Source organism: Seriola dumerili, unplaced genomic scaffold (assembly GCF_002260705.1).
Source record: "Seriola dumerili isolate Sdu_G_001 unplaced genomic scaffold, Sdu_1.0 BDQW01000025.1, whole genome shotgun sequence".
In the NCBI taxonomy this organism is placed as follows: Eukaryota; Metazoa; Chordata; class Actinopteri; order Carangiformes; family Carangidae; genus Seriola; species Seriola dumerili.
In genome coordinates this window covers 586,551-603,018 of record NW_019174280.1, presented here as the reverse complement: position 1 = coordinate 603,018, position 16,468 = coordinate 586,551, and the positions used below count along the sequence as shown (strand labels likewise).

At 41.7% G+C, this 16,468-nt stretch overlaps 1 protein-coding gene across 1 annotated transcript; it reads right to left on the bottom strand.

Annotated features, from left to right (window-relative positions):
* Nucleotides 1–6,739: 6,739 nt before the first annotated feature.
* On the bottom strand, nucleotides 6,740–16,178 carry slc35f1 (solute carrier family 35 member F1). Its single transcript, XM_022764674.1, has 5 exons — nucleotides 15,922–16,178; nucleotides 10,427–10,602; nucleotides 8,172–8,299; nucleotides 7,450–7,514; nucleotides 6,740–6,746 (listed from the first exon to the last, which is right to left on the bottom strand). Exons 1-5 carry the CDS (start codon nucleotides 16,014–16,016, stop codon nucleotides 6,740–6,742), a joined length of 471 nt encoding a protein of 156 aa, XP_022620395.1. The 5' UTR covers nucleotides 16,017–16,178.
* Between the last annotated feature and the right edge of the window lie 290 nt (nucleotides 16,179–16,468).

Here is a 16,468-nt window from a genome sequence, read left to right as displayed (position 1 = left end):
CTTGTGACCAAACATCCCTGTTTAAGGGAAGCAGGATCTGACACTGGATGGAATGGCTGGAAGTTTAAAATGGGCAATTACAGAAACAAGATGAGAAGGGCTGGATGTCAGGAGGTCACTGTAAATGCTGGAAAAAGAAGCCGAAGAAACCCTGAGAATGAACCTTCACATTCCAACATCAAAAGAACCAAGCGTGCAGAAGTCAACTTTCTGCCCAACTTTCCTCAAGGAGAGGATCCCTCAAGTTTTGAACATTTGAGGAAGGCCATTGTTGATGAAGTAAAGAAAACTGAGAGAAACCCACCCCTCATTAGTAGGATGATGCAGACCACATTTGCCTTGCGACGACAGACCATAGTGATGTCCTGCCCACCAGTTAAAGAGCTCATGGACCTCTGGCCTGCTCTTCATATGCAGTCTGAGGTAATATTGATCAACTCCTTTGCCTGTTTTCCCTTTGCCAGTACTGTATGTCACATTGTGTGTAGTGTTGCCTAATTTCATTCATCTTGAAATAAATAATTGCTGTTATTGTACTGTCCTTTGCTTAAATGTAGGTGTATGCAGAGTTCCAACGGAAAACCAACCAGAACCTGCCAAACACTTTCTATGCCGAGCTTGATCGCCACACTCCTCGTTTGATGACCTTATTCAGACAGAAGGCTTCCAAAGCTGGAAAGAATGCAGATGCTTTGGCTGACATTTTCAAAGTCCATGATGAACAGGTGATTATACATTTCACAGGTGAAATCTTTGTGTAATGTTGGAGTTAAGTTTAATGATTCAAATAAGCTTTTGAATTCCACAATTGCTCCACTCTATAGTCTATGGTTTTGCCATTACTCTGATTGCACCAGGTAAGTCAGTAGGTTATTAGTGGATTTATGTGCAGATATCATTGTGGTGGCAAATTGGTTGGGATTGTTTGGGTTTGCTTAGTAAACTTGTCACAGTATTTACACAATTTCAATCTTCTTAGGAATTACATGATGTCCACACAAGGCGTACTACTGTTCTCCATACCCTTCCTGTGTATCTGCGTGAGGAAGTCTCTGGATTTTTCAAAACATGTGTGGTAAGTCCCAGTAAAGAAGTATCAGGCCCATTGCACTGTATACTACCCATTCATATTTTCATTTCATTTTCATTTATTTATGTATGAGGACAACACACATTAATATTTCTGTAAATGTGTCAGTGTTTCAATTGCAAACCTTGGGCAAGATGTTTTGAAACCTGAGGTGTCTTTTTGTGCCCACAAGGGCGATTTTTGTAAATAATCGACAATCACTGCAAAGAAAATCAAATGGCCATCATTAGCCTAGCGGTGGCACACTTAAAAGTCATCTTGCCTTCTCAGCGATAGAGCGCACAAAGCAGCAGAATGAACAGGGGTCTATAAGACTTGTGTACTCAGTGTTTTTTTTTTTTTTTTTTGACAATTAGCTGTTAACAAAATTGCCACAGCCTTAGTGCCCATGTTTTTTTGAGGTAGATGTGATTAGTGTGTGATCTCCCTTTCATTCTTTCAGGATGATATGGATGAGCCAGATCTGGGGGATGCATCAGTGGCCCTCCTTACAACCGTGAGTGACAATGCCACAAGTCCGGTTCACTACCACCCAGTGAAAATCTCTGTTGTCCTAGAAGGTGATGTGGTGGTCAACCTCCCCAGACTTGCTGATGCTTTCCTGGTAATGTTTGGCCTGATCTATGCACTACATCTCAGCTATCCCAAAGGACTGATCAACACTTTTGAATTCACACAGAAAACTTTACTTGGTCTGGATGACTGTAAACTATCACCCAGGCTACAGACTCTCAAAAATGACCTGAGGATATACGTGTAACTCAAAATCTGTAAAGTGGTTGATTCTGGTGGCTCACTCGGTCAGAGCATGTTCCACAACAAGAATATGTCATTGTCCTGTTCAACTGTTGTTCAAGTTTCTGCTCTACTCAAATGGTTTTTCAGTCAAGTGGCGCAAAGTACACACTGCCTTTGTACTTGTTAATGTAATAATATTGTTAAAATGATGTTGTATGAACAGTTTATAAGCTATTTATGACATATAGTTTTTATAGGTGAACTATTTTAAGGTTTGGGAAGAAATTTTACCCAGAAGAGAAAATTCTTCATTGATACATTTTTGTGACTGAATAAACAAACTGTCCTCAAAGGACCATTTTAAGTAGCCACCTCTCCAACTTCAGTGTTCAGGGGACTTTTTCCCACTGAAGGATGGCTTTGTTTATTCAATCATGGAAATATATCAAATAAATATTAGAAAGGGAAAATTATCATATTAAGATAATGGAAACTTTGTCTGAATATTTTCCACTACTACATAGTGCACCTTAAAGTTTGAACCTGATGGCCAGAAGTAGGCTTCACACTGCTTTTGTACATAATAAAGTACAAATTTGATATTTTTGCACTTTTAGATTAGAGTTAATAGCAATTTATGTTTAAGTTAATGCACTACAGGTTTACAACCAGATGGCCCATTGCAAATGTTAATGTATATTTTATTTTATTTTTTTATTTCTGTCAAATATTTGTTTCAGATTGTGCTAAAAGACAGTGGGCAATAAAAAATGTTCTACTCAACATTTGAATAGAAAAAAAAATATGACTTGTACTTTTAATTTAATGTGTTTTTTTTTTTTTTAAGTTAAGAGTACTCGATGTATTTAAGGCAATCAGTTGCCACAAATATTTTAAGTTTGGACGTAAATGATTTTGAGTTTAATTAAGTCAATGTTTTTGAGTTATGGTTAATCAAAAGATTGAAGGAAGAAACTAATAAATGTTAAGTTTATTGAACATGAAATACTGAGTTTTCATACTTAAAATTATTAAGTTCTGTTAAGTTAATTCAATGAGAAAGATGAATGAATATTCTGAGTAGCATGTACTGAAAATATTTCAGTTGGCGTAATCGGTTATTTAATTTAACCATACTCAAAAAGTACATGTAACATAAACTCCAAATATTTAAGCTCTGATTTACTCAAACTTTTGAGTTTATGAACTCAAAAAAATTGTGGCAACTGATTGCCTCAATTTTTTTGAGTTTTGCTTACTTATTCGGGTTTACAGTGCATGTTCACTGTGTAACTCAGTCTAACTTAGTTTTTCTTCATGCTGAATTGTAAAGGTTCACATTTGAGTGCTTCAGTGAAGTGGTGTTTACTGGGTCAAGTGTTGAGCTGGCTGGATAGCTGGGTTATAGACGGTATAAAGTCACAGAGTCACAGAGTCACAGAGTGCCAGACTCAGAGAGACGAGCATCACAGTATAATGTCCTGCATACCATGTATCATGTTGGCAGGACACTGGCTCAAATTGTTTTTACTGGTTTGTACAGAACTGAGTTTTTACTGTGGAATCCCTCTGACAACAGTCTCCTTATTCATGACATCAACACTCAGTTCAGTCATTATGTCTGCCGTGTGTCACTGTTGTTAGTTGCCAGTGAAGTACTGCTTCAGTCCAGATCTGACCGTGTCCATTTTCCTTGTGTTGTTTGTGTTACTTGAGGTAAAGTATTGTGTTATTATCAACTACACTTATCCTCTGATACTTAATTACCACCAATGGCCTCCCTCCCCTATGCCTGGACTTCCAAGCACCACCCCTTTTGTGAGAGCAGGACAGCTTCCAGTGAAACCATCTGCAAGAGTGGAAGCAACCCTCTTGAACACTGCCTGAGACTGGAAAATGCAGGTTGATCTAGATCAGAAACTCATCTTTCCACTAGATATCAACAGAACTAATCTCAGGCCGGACCTGATCTTGTGGTCAACCTTGCAGAAGTCCCTGTACATCGTGGAACTAACAGTACCATGGGAGGCTGCAGTCGGGGAAGCTTATGAACACAAAAGCCAGAAGTACACAGACATAGCAGCCAAGGCAGAACAATGTGGCTGGCATACCCAGGTGCTCTTTCCGACAAGCCATTACGTCACTATTAGAGACTGCTGAGCGAAGCAGCAACTGGCTTTGAAGGAAGAGGAAAGACTCCAGCTGGGTTGCAAGAGGTCCAACATGAGGGGTAAAAACGGAGGGGGGCATACCTGGGACACCAGGAGTGCCGTTGAGCCCTCTGGAGGTGTCGTGTGCCTATCCCTTCCCTTCCTATCAACAAAACACCAATGAAAGAGGGTGCCCACCTGATGACCCAGATGAAGTGATTACCCCTCCCCCCCTCAAGATACAAGACACCGATCATTCTCAGGGATTGTAACAACAAGTCCTAAGAGCTCAACTGAGAGTGAGCACTTCACACCATGTTTCTGTTACAGTGCTTCAGGCCAGTTAACCTCAGTTATTCAATGAGCTAACTGCATTTCCTTCTATTATCTGACACCTACTCTACATTATTACAAATAATGAGATAGCCCTGCATTTAAAAATGCACAAAAATATATTTAGTAAAAATACAGATTAGACAGAATGTGAGTGTTATTATTATTGTATGATATATTTATACTGTATGTGGTATATAATGAATGCAGTAGTGCAGTGTTGTAGGTGTTCAATGTGGTCAATTGGTCAATTTATACAGTGGCAAGAAAAAGTAAGTGAACCCTTTGAATGGAATTACCTCCATTTATGTATAAATTTGTCCTAAAAATAAAAATGGTCAGATCTTCATCCAAGTTACAATTATGACGAACAAACACATCTTTTTTAACTAATTACACACAAATCATTGTTTTGTTCTTGTGCATATTGAAAATATTCAAACTATCAGAGTATAGGTTGGAAAAAGTTGTGAACCCTTCGGCTAATGACACCAACAGAAGCTAACTGGTGTCAGGAGTTATCAAACCTGGAGTCCAGTCAATGAAACCAGATAGGTGGTGTGGGTTAGAGACACTTACAAAAAACACTAAAATATTTAGAATTTGCTGTTCACAAGAAGCATCTGGTGATGTGAACCAGGCCTCATAAAAAAGAGCTCTCAGAAAACTTTTGATCAAGGATTGTTGATTTGAATGAAGCTGAAAGGGTCACAGAGTCACCTCAAAGTGTTTAGATCATCAGTCAAAAACTGAAGATGGAGATGGTTCAGTTCTGTGGCTACTCTACCTTGAAGTGGACAGTCAGCTGAGATGACTCCAACAGCTCAACACAGATGATCAGTAATGTTAACAAAGTAGCTCAGAGTAACAGCTGAAGACTTAAAGGAATCATTGGACCTGGTTCACATTTCTGTTTATGAGATGTGCACAACATGGCGCATGGAGCATGGTGTCCTGCCATAGAAACCACGGAGGAAGCTGTTGCTCTCCATAAAAACATTGTTGCACCCCTGAAGTTTATAAAAAGCACCTTTACACTCCACAATGCTACTGGGAAAATCTTTTATGGACTGATGAAACTAAGGTTGAATTCGTTTGGGAAAAACCTGCAGCTCTATGTGTGGCGTAAAGGGCACTGCATAATCCTAACATCATCATCTCAGAGGTGAAGCAGGGTGGATGGAGCTTCATGATTTTGGACTGATTTGCTGCCTCTGGACCTGGACAGCTCCACACCATTGAGGGAAAATGAATTTGCAAGTTTATAAAGGAATCCTTTAGGATAATGTCAGGATGTCTGTCCACCTTCTGAAGCTCAAAGGAAGCTGTGTGAGGCAGCAGAACAATGACCCTAAACATCAAAGTAAATCTACTACAGAATGACTTTAGACAAAGAAAATCCACCTTCTGGAGTGGTCCAGTCAGGGCCCAGACCTGAATCCAGTAGAGATGCTGTGGACAGCCCTAAAGAGAAACGTGCAAACCAGATATCTTAAGAATATGTGTGAGCTGAAGCAGTTCTTTAAAGAAGAACAGTCCAAACTTCCTGCTGAACATTGAGCAGGTCTGATTAGCAGCTACGGGAAGCTATTATTTGAGGTCATTGGTGCCAAATGAGGTTCAACCTGTTTAAATTTAATTTAATTTAATCCAAGGGTTCACTTACTTTTTCCACCAGCCCCGTGAATGTTTAGTGGTTGTGTTCAAGAAAGATATAAAAGGTTATAATTGTTTGTGTTATATTAGTTTAGGGACAATGTGTTGCACTGCCTCTGTCTCTAGCCCCACACAGACTCACAGCTGGATGCCACTGAAGAAGGATCCGAAGAGTCCCATCATGCCTAGGAACTCCACCCGGCTCAGGTTCTTCACAATGAACTCCTCACAGACGTTAGAGATCCCGTACAGTGTCGCACCTCCCAGAACCAGGAGATCCCCAAACAGCTTCTGCTCTCCTGGACCAACGAAGGAGAGGAGGAAAGGAGGGGAGGGAAACATGAGCAGGAGACAAACACACAACAAAACCACAAGATCCACAACAAACACACAACATCAACAACAAACGCACAACATCCACAACAAACACAACATCCACAACATCCACAACAAACACAATATCCACAAAGAACACAATATCCACAACAAAAAAAAACACACACAACAAACATAACATCCACAACATCCAAAACAAACACAACAAACAAACATATCAAACACAAACATCCAGGTGACTGCAGGTGTGTGTGTGTGTGTGTGTGTGTGTGTGTATACTCACCTAGACCTTGCTGCCGACCAAGTAGGATGTCAGCTCCCACCATGCAGCCGATCCCCAGCAAACACAGTCCTGCCCCAACAAAGTGGGTGGCCTTGTACCTCACCAGGAGGAAGAACCAAGACAGCAGCAGGACCACCGGGATGACAAAGCAGTCTAACAGCTGAAAGGAACACAGACACACAGAGCAAACACATGATGAGTCCTGGGAGGGTTTACCACACTGGTCCAACATTCACCATCAAAATGGAACCATGGACGGTCCACCACCATAGCATGCTTCCCACCAACGTGGAGTGAGTGGTTTGTGCCAGGCCTTCCCTCTGAGAAAGGCTGAGACCATGTAAACACCTGGCCTCCACCCACAGCACACCCAGGTTCTTATCATTCTGTCTCATTTGTGTTTGGGACAATATCCTGCCAGGAGGAGAGCTGTCTACAAACTTGTATCTGCTGCAGTTCAATGAACTGTGTTGATTTGTGTTAAGCAGTATTACAGGACTCCTGGGTCCCCTCCAGGGTCCATTACAGGGTCCATTCCAGGTTCTACTCCATGGGCCCGGCATGTCTGTCTGATAAACTTCATGCTTCTATTGTTTTTTTTTTTTGCAGTTTTGTACTGGTTAAAGGAGATTACATCTGGTTAAAGGAGATTACATAGACTAATACCTCTGTCATGTAACTGATGTGTAAATGATGCAGCTGTACTCAAGTTCTGTGTCTAGATTCACTTACTTCCAGACTCTCACTGTTTTGAGAGGATGAGTGTGTCTGCATTGAAGTACTAGAAGTCAACAAATTCAGTGTAAAACAATGGACATAGTCACCATCTTGACTATGTAGCAAAAAGGGAAGGGACCACCAACATATTCTCAAACTTGTGAAAACAGCCAATGAGGAAGGAGGACAGTTCGACACTGCTGATGACGACCTAGTTTCCATGTCACATGACACAAGAGACACATGGGAAAATAAAATGTCCAATTTCAAGTCACTTGAGTAAATCAGCTGACAGGTGACACAGTGTGCTACATGTGAGTGTACTGTGTAGTCAGTGTACTACATGTGAATGTACTGTGTACACAGTGTATTACATATGAGTGAACAGTATAGTCAGTGTACTATATGTGCTTGTACTGTGTAGTCAGTCTACTAAAAGTGAGCATACTGTGTGCACAGTGTACTACATCTGAGTGTACTGTGTAGTCAGTGTGCTACATGTGAGTGTACTGTGTAGTCAGTATACTACAAGTGAATGTACTGTGTAGTCAGTGTACTACATTTGAGTGTACTGAGTGAAGGATCTGGTTTGAGACACATCCAAAGAGTGTTCACTACTCTGTCTGGTCTGTTTGAATGGGGAATAAGAGTGTACTAGAGGTTGCTTTGAGCTAACATGCTAACACCAGCATGCAAGCAGGTATTAAAACTTACCACGTTGACCATCTCAGTTTCGTATCTTATCATGCTAATGTTTGCATTCTATACATTAGATTCTGCTACACATAGAATGCATAAGTTGTCTCTCACACACACACACACACACACACACACACACTCACACACACACACACACACAAGTACTAACCTGTACACTGGAGAGTGTAGTGTACTGGTAAGCCTTCAGGACCAGGTAGTTGGCCTCAATGTCTATCAAACCCAAAATCATGTATTTCCACCAGCGCTGCTTCAGAATGGCCAGCAGGTTCCCCTCCCCTGGTCCAACACACAGGAGGACATACACAGAGCACATCAACAGAGCAGAACAGACATACACTGTCTACACTGCTGCAGATCACACCACATAACAAAGAAAGTGACTGTAAACAACTGCAGAGGAAGACCAGTACCCCCCAGCCACCATCTGGTTCCTCACCTTCACGTGGCAGGTGCTCTGAATAATTTTTATCTGTCATGACAGTTTTGATGACTCAGTTTTGAAGGCAGTGCAGGTCCTGACTCAGACAAAAGTGATGCAGAGGTCTCAGGTTTATGAGCATGTTTTCATCTCTTCTGTACAGTGTTATGTGAATTGAATTATTGTTTTCTTACATGTGTAAATAAATGACTTACATCAGTGATGTAGTTGACTGCCATGTTGATGATATTTTGCTGAAAGTTAGTGCAGGAAACAAAACTTTACATAACCTTCATTTATTTAGAGGACCTCCACACAGAAAGAGGTCATGAGACAAAGACCATTCTCTTGGTATTACTTACTTGGTTACTGTGTGTTATGGGAGATGTGGTCTGGGTAAAGTCACAGGGTGGAGAAACAACTTAACATTTTAGTGTGGTCATGAAGTAGATTTAACATAATTGTAAAAGGTACAAATACTTTCTGAACATTCATACAGTTACAAATATATATATATAAAATACTGTGTGTGTGTGTGTGTGTGTGTGTGTGTGTGTGTGTGTGTGTGTGTATGTATGTATACGTATGTACATATGTATATTTTACTTGTCTTTGAGGGCAGACATTTATCTCTACAGTCAACTCTTTGTGGTCTTGAATGCGATTATAGCTTCCTTTATAGAAATGGTTCTGATGGAAAAGATTTGTTTATAGAAAATGATACAGTCACTGTAAAAATCTGTCATCAGTCCATTCATCTCAGAGTCCCTGGGCTGGCTGATTATAGCAGCACACACACAGCTACCTGAGAGGTGCGGTGCCTGTAAACCTGATATTACTTTTTTGTACTGTACTGTCACCTGTCCCCTGATTTACACACCTTTTACTTCAAGCTACAGTCTGACACTGAGTGATCAAGTGCAGTCAGTAAAGGTCATCATGTAGAAAGGATAATATCCACCATCCTGATCATCAGTTCACAGACAACGTAGATTAAACTGTAGAGTTTTACCCAGAGGTAAACTCCAGCATGGAGGCAGCGACAAAGGACGCACACAGAGCAGTAAAAAAGAAGAGTTTGTACTGTCTTATTTTACACATATTCAAGTTCACAGTGTAAAGCACCTGACTCCTCTTGGTGTTTACTGTACTATTCAACTCTATGCTGTTCATGGAATTAACACAATAAACCTATAATCTTAAGGTCCATATAGTATAAAGGTAGATGTCCATGTGTTGTTTGATTATAAAGCAGGTCTAGGTTCTATATTAATACTGTGAAAGTATCAAAGTGCTCAGTCCACAGAGAAATGCAGAGATTGAGACTGAGCCTTAAAACCAGCTCTGCGGTCACTGCTCTCAGCCAAGCCCCACTCACCTGGACCCCCCATTAAACCTGAATTTTTACCTGAAATCTGCTATATTTTTATTGGATCACTCGAACACAGTCAGCCAATCAGAAGAGAGACTTGGAGCCTCCTCTCTTCTGATTGGTTCACCAACCTGTTATAGAGCTCCAGAGAGAAGCCTGAGAGAGGAAGTGTAGACCAGAAACGGCAGGATGTAGTTGAGAAAGCTGTACAACACTGGTGTCTTGGCGTGGAAGTCATCAGCCAGGTACACAGATTAATAAGATCAGGACCTGGCCCACATTGAGATGGTTTTTGGTTCTTAAAACCACAAATATATCTTTTTAGATCAACCCTTCAAATGGAATACAGGAGAAGAGGAAAATATGGAGCTTTAAGATCTTCTTGTGTTTTAACAGAAATAACATTTAACAATTTATTCAGGAGGAATCTTTTAATGATTCACCTTATAAATCACACACCTGCTGATAATAAAAACTATCTGTATCCATGTTGGTGACTGTCGCCGTGTCATCACTTGAAGTTGAATCAAAACCACATTTTGTGATGTTGCCCTCTCCTCGTTTCAGTGTACAGTATCTACTTGAGTCTACAAACACACTTGAGTTTCCGTACCTTGCCGAACTGCCAGTGTGGTGGTATAGACCAGAAACAGCAGGATGTAGTTGAGAAAGCTCTGGAACACCGGTGTGTTAGCGTGGAAGTCATCAGCCAGGTACTTGCTGGTCAGACCAATAGCACAGATTAACAAGGACAGAACCTGGCCCAGGGCCAGGGTCACTAGCAGGTCCCTGCAGAGGACAGAGACGTGGACAGAAGCTCATCAGTGTTTTATTACGTATGATTTCAAATCATGATCATCAGACAACATAACAGCAGCTCGATACATGTTTGTGTTAGTCATGTGACAAATAAACACAAACACATCACATTTATAGGTGCAGTGGGTAGCATTGTTGCCTCACAGCAAGGAGGTTCTGGTTTCAGACCCTGGGCCTGGGGCTTTTCTATGTGGAGATTAAATGTTCTCCCTGGGTCTGCATGGGTTCTCTCCTGGTTCTGCGGCTTCCTCCCACAGTCAAAGACATGCAGGTTTAGATTAATTGGTGATTCCAAAGTGCCCGTAGGTGTGAAAGTGATTGTGACTGGTTGTTTGTCAGCCCTGTGATAGACTGGCAACCTGTACAGGATGTATCCCACCCTTGCCCAATGTCAGCTGGGATTGGCTCCAGCCCCCCCACAATCCCATAAGGATAAGCAGTATGGATAATGGATGGATGGACATCACACTTATACCTACAATCACAAATTCTTTGTGTGAACACAACACTGATAACATCAGCTTTAAGTTTCGTGTCCAACTGATGAGCTCTGTTTGAGATCTGTACCACAACACAGAGCACTGGACACCACAGCAGTTATATTAGTGGATACTACATTTACATTTATGTAAAGAAGATGACGGCACAACCACCTACATGACATCAGCAACAGAACAACAAATAGTAAAACTAGAAAATTCCTGGAGAAATTTTGAATGTGAAATTTTGAATGTACCAATGTGTTTGGTACGTGTACTTCACTCCTCACGTTTCAATCTGCACGAAGGACATTACTTTCAGTTTCATTCATGTCATAGAGACTTATCCTGACACTGACCTCAGTCACTGCAGGTGTCCCTCAAAAAGCCTATTGAAGCTGTCACGACTTTCCAAAATAACCTCACACTGATGGTTTCAAAACCAAATTTGTCCCCACAATCATAGCAAGACATGTATACACACATGTACATGCACTTACAGAAGTTGATCTGCAATAAAGCTATAGCACTATATCCCCATATAGTGCATAGCTTCTAAGATCAAACTATTGTTGCCTACCTTAGCTCTTACCTTTTTGAGACTCTTATTTTGAAAGTGTATCCATGTTTTGGAGATGGTGTGTGTCTGTAAATGTCTGTCCTTCTGTGTTTGGCAGTATAAATTGCATGTGTCATGCAGTATCCTCTTGCCTTCATATTTTTATAGGCATATTACACCTTTAAAAAATAAATAAAGATTGGTTCACAATAGAAAGATTTTGTCACAGAACATTGACATGTTTCTCTTTTTTCTATATTATTCTTACTTCTTACTTATTACTCTCTGTCTTATTTTCTGGACCGTTTTTTGGCCACTTCAAGATTCTCAGCCAGGAAAACAAGCGTGTCAATGTTCTCATAATGCGTCTAGGACTTCTGAAGCACAGCTTGTGGTTGGAAATGCACAGGTATTGTCTGGCAAAATGTGCAAGAGTTGGCAGGGTGGCTACGTGGTTCTTCCACCAGTTGAGTGGATCTTCAGAAGTGCTTATCTCTTTCGTTTGTTTGTACAACAAGAATTCACTTGTTAGTTGTTCAGCAGGGGATGTGGAATGAACTGCCCTACCCCCAGCCCCACCTGTCTCTCCTGACTCCGCCATCTTTTCTTGATGGTGGACAACATAATTTTGAAGTCGGCTTTTCTTATTTTTGCCCCCCCATGATCTTCCTGTTGCTGCTGCTCTGCTTCTTAGAACTGCCTCTTTGCCTTTAGTGGAGTTTCACCCAATTTCTGAAAAAGTATTGCCTTTACCTCTTCCTCCACGGTGACAAAAGTTGTGTTGCAGTGTTTAGACAGTGTCCAGCAGTCTGCTTTCATATCTTGAAGTGAAGTGAAATCTGTCCACCATCTCAAAGGTGGATTTCCAGCATGTAGGCTCATCGTGAATGAGCTTTTGCTCAGGCAGCTTCAAGGTCTTCTATTTCTCCTTCAAGCTCCTCATCATTTTGTTTAACCTGGAAAAGGCAGACAAGGTTGTCCGGAGCCTTAACAAGCATGCTGAGACATGGTCCAGGCCTACAGTCTTGCCTACAGCCAGATGAAGGTTATGGCAAAAACATGGTATCCAAGTGTAGCTCTCAAATGCCTTTTTGTTGTAAGAGACATTGTCAGTGGTTATCCTGGCTGTTTTTGACAGGTCCAGTCCCCATTTCTTGGACAACATAGCCCTCAGGGCTTCATGGAGACTGTCTTATGTATGATCTGAACATAAAGCTGAACATCCCAAACACCAGGTCTGTGTTTCCCAGGATTCAGTTATATACTGGATTGTGACTGCCATGTATGCATCAACTGCCCTGCTTGTCCAGATGTCAGTGGTAGAAGCGCAGAAAGGCTGGCGTGTGAGTTGTGCCTGAATAACATTCCTGGTCTCAGTGTACAGCTTTGGGATTTCATTATACATTATATAATTTTTGAGAGAGCCTGTTCTCATTAATTGTCATTTTTAAATCAATTTGACTAAATAGAAAACTAGAAAATGCGCTCAGTAGACCTCTGCCAAGGAGGTGTATTGATCATTTCTGTTCAGTCTACTTTAGTGCTCTACAGTTGCAGGCTAATAATCCTGGGTTTGAGCTTAACCACCATGAGATGCCAGACTTACAGTTACTGTCATTAGGGCTCAGGTTTATTATTATTATTATTATTATTCATCTTCTTCCTCAGCTCAAATTGCCATGAGCTGGAATGAGCGAGAAACACGAAACTTGACCACATCACTCGAAATGATGTGTGCTACTGGCCCAGGAAGTATGAGTGCATTCACACCATTTGTCTGATTGACTTGAAATTTGACATACATGTCCAGCTCAATGTGCTCTACAAAAAAGCCTCTTGAACAATTAGGGGGCGCCTGAATAGATTTATTGCTAATTTGCATAATTTGAAAAACAGTAAAATGAATAGAACTTTATGAATTTTGAGAATAGAAACACCAAATTTGGTAGAGCACCTTGGGATATAAATAAACAAATTTCTATTATAGATGAGCAAGATCGTACACAACACATCAACCAAAATATCTTTGCAAAGGGCAGGGCTTAGCTAATATTGGCCATAACTCATTAACCATATGTCCGATCATCATGACACTTGGTCGATATCTTTGGGACAGGACAGGGAGTAGGCTTACCAAAGCATTTTGAGCCTGACCTCTAGGGGGCATAATAAAAATACATATCTCAAAATCTAGTGAACAGATTTTCACCAAAATTGGTAGACATGTTTTGGAGGCAAGTATTAATGAAAATCTGACGTGCCATATTGATTGATGAAAGTGGGTGGGGCCTATTCATTAACACGTGCGAGCCAGACACACAAAAATTAGTATCATAACTCCAAATAGTGTATAAATGCTTCACAAAAAATATTATTCCATTCGGCCATATCGTGGCGCTAAAGTTAAGAGTCAAAATTGTAAAAAATTTGAATGGCTGCCCCCGCCACACCGAGAGTCCCATCCTATTCAAATGTGTAAAAAATGTACCTCTCAGCTACAGGTCAATATTCTCAACAAAAAGCCTCTATGATAATAGAACTACCATTATGGATTTTGAGCTAATTGGCATAACATTCAAAACAGTAAAATGAACTAAGCTTTACGGATTTTTACTTTATCAATACCAAATTTGGTACACTGCCTCCGGTGACTGAGAGGCACATCTCTGTTACAAATGAGTGAGATTGGTGGAAAAACATGGCCGTAATGTATTTTCGAAGGGCGGAGCTTAGCTAATATTGGCCATAACTCATTACCCACTTAAAAGTAGGCCTGCCAAAGCATTAATTAGCTAAAATTGTCTGCTTCTCTCGGTTGAGCGCAGAACTGTTAGAACCAGCAAATTGCCGCTATAATCATTTACTCACTTTTTGAATTTATCTTCCACCTCACGAAGGATTAGACGATTGGCTGCCAATTCAGTCAGTCCTATTTAAGATGGCTCCATGTCGGAGAACCATTTGCCTGATGAAAGTCTATGACCAAAACTTCGCTATTAAATTGTTTGCTGCTAGTCAGACAGTGTGCGGGTTTTCTTTGTATGTCACGTAAAAAAACCTGCTCCTACGCACCTGCCTGACTGAATAGATGTGCGAAGTTTCCTCCATGCTTAAGATGTGTTTAAGATTACAATGGTCATTTTATTAGGTAGGTAAGACCCTCCAGTATGTTCTTGAAATAAATCCATCTCCTTGCTGGTAACATTGGTAAGATGTTTGTTGTCTCTGCTGACATGACATCTCCACCACTGCCTGAAGGTGCTTTGCTGCCTGTGGAGGCCACTGGATTACATCTGATTCGAAACAACAGGTTGATGTTGTTTCTTTCCATCCTCCCACTGTCCACTTTTTGTCCTATAGAAACACAGGCTCAACAAGGTGGACACTGACTACACATGAGCATTATTAGGCAACTGGACAGACAAAATGTCATGCTGTGTAAGCCTTGGTTTTTAATAACCAAGCTAAGGTATCCTTATAAAAAAGGAAACCAATATCAGCCAGTAAACTGACACTGGTTACACTTGTCTGATGTGTAGCCTTGTTTGTGTTTGTGCATCTGCACACAAACAAACACACACACACACACACACACACACACACACACACACACACACACACATACATACACACACACACATACATATAAACTGCGTGCACGCTGACATGAGCCTGATATGCTGGTCTCAAATTTAGCTTGCAGCCAGGCAGCCAGTCCAACAGCCCAAGGATAAACAAGAGCGACCAGGGATGAAGGAACAGCAGATGGCAGGAAAGGGTAGGGGACTAAGTGTGGTCTGTGTGTAGGTGTGTGTGTGTGTGTGTGTGTGTGTTTGTGTCTGAGAGCATGAAAAACACAAAGGGAGTATGCAGGACACAGTGAGAAAGAGGCAGGTGGATGGGGACAGGACAAAAGCCATTCTGCAGCACAGCCTGAGCTAGCTGGTGAACCCTCCGTGGCAGCCTCCTCCTCCTTCTGCGCCGCCAGGACCGGACTCCGCTCTGGTACCACAGGGTGCAGGAATGCCCCCACTTCAGCAGACATACATGACGCGATGTTCATGCAGGGGTGATGTTGTGTGGTTGTTTTGTTGACATCTGTTGCACAACATGCCTCCTGCAGCAGCAGCTCTGATGTTACAGGTTGTGTATGAAACAAAAGGAAAAGCAGCCCCCCTTCCGCAGCGACGAGCTGCTGCTCACCTCACTGAGCGTGAAGGGAATGTAAAGGGCTGCTCAGCCTCCTCTTACCTGGTTAACACCTTCCTGATCCGCTGGTAGAGGCTCGGCGCCGGTGTGCCCGTTCCTATGGGAGCGCTCTCCACAGTGGAGACGACAGAAATCATCCTGCCTCCGACGCAGCGGGGATCAGCGCATTTTGCTCCGAGAAGCACCGGAGGAATAGGAGGGGACGGGGGGGCAGCTCACCTCAGCCGGCGGCAGAGACGCAGCGTGCACGGGGTCCGTGCTGCAGACAGCGTTGCAGCTCAGGGGGCGGTGGAGGCGGATCAGACCCGCTGCTCGGACGCTGCTCCCTGATCAGAAACTACGGGATTCAGATCCACGTCCTGTGTTTGATATGTAGATGCTGGATTCACCACAAGGTGGCGTCCTTTCGCCCAGATCTGATCGATTTGATCTTTTATACGAGTCAAACTTCCTCCCAGGCCCCACCCATGACGTTTTCCTCCAAAATGATTGATTTGTGTATTTATTAATAACATGTATTTATTCAACTGGAGTTACATTTAATTCAGAATATTTACAATTTATTTATGTGTAACTCATCAGCCAATAG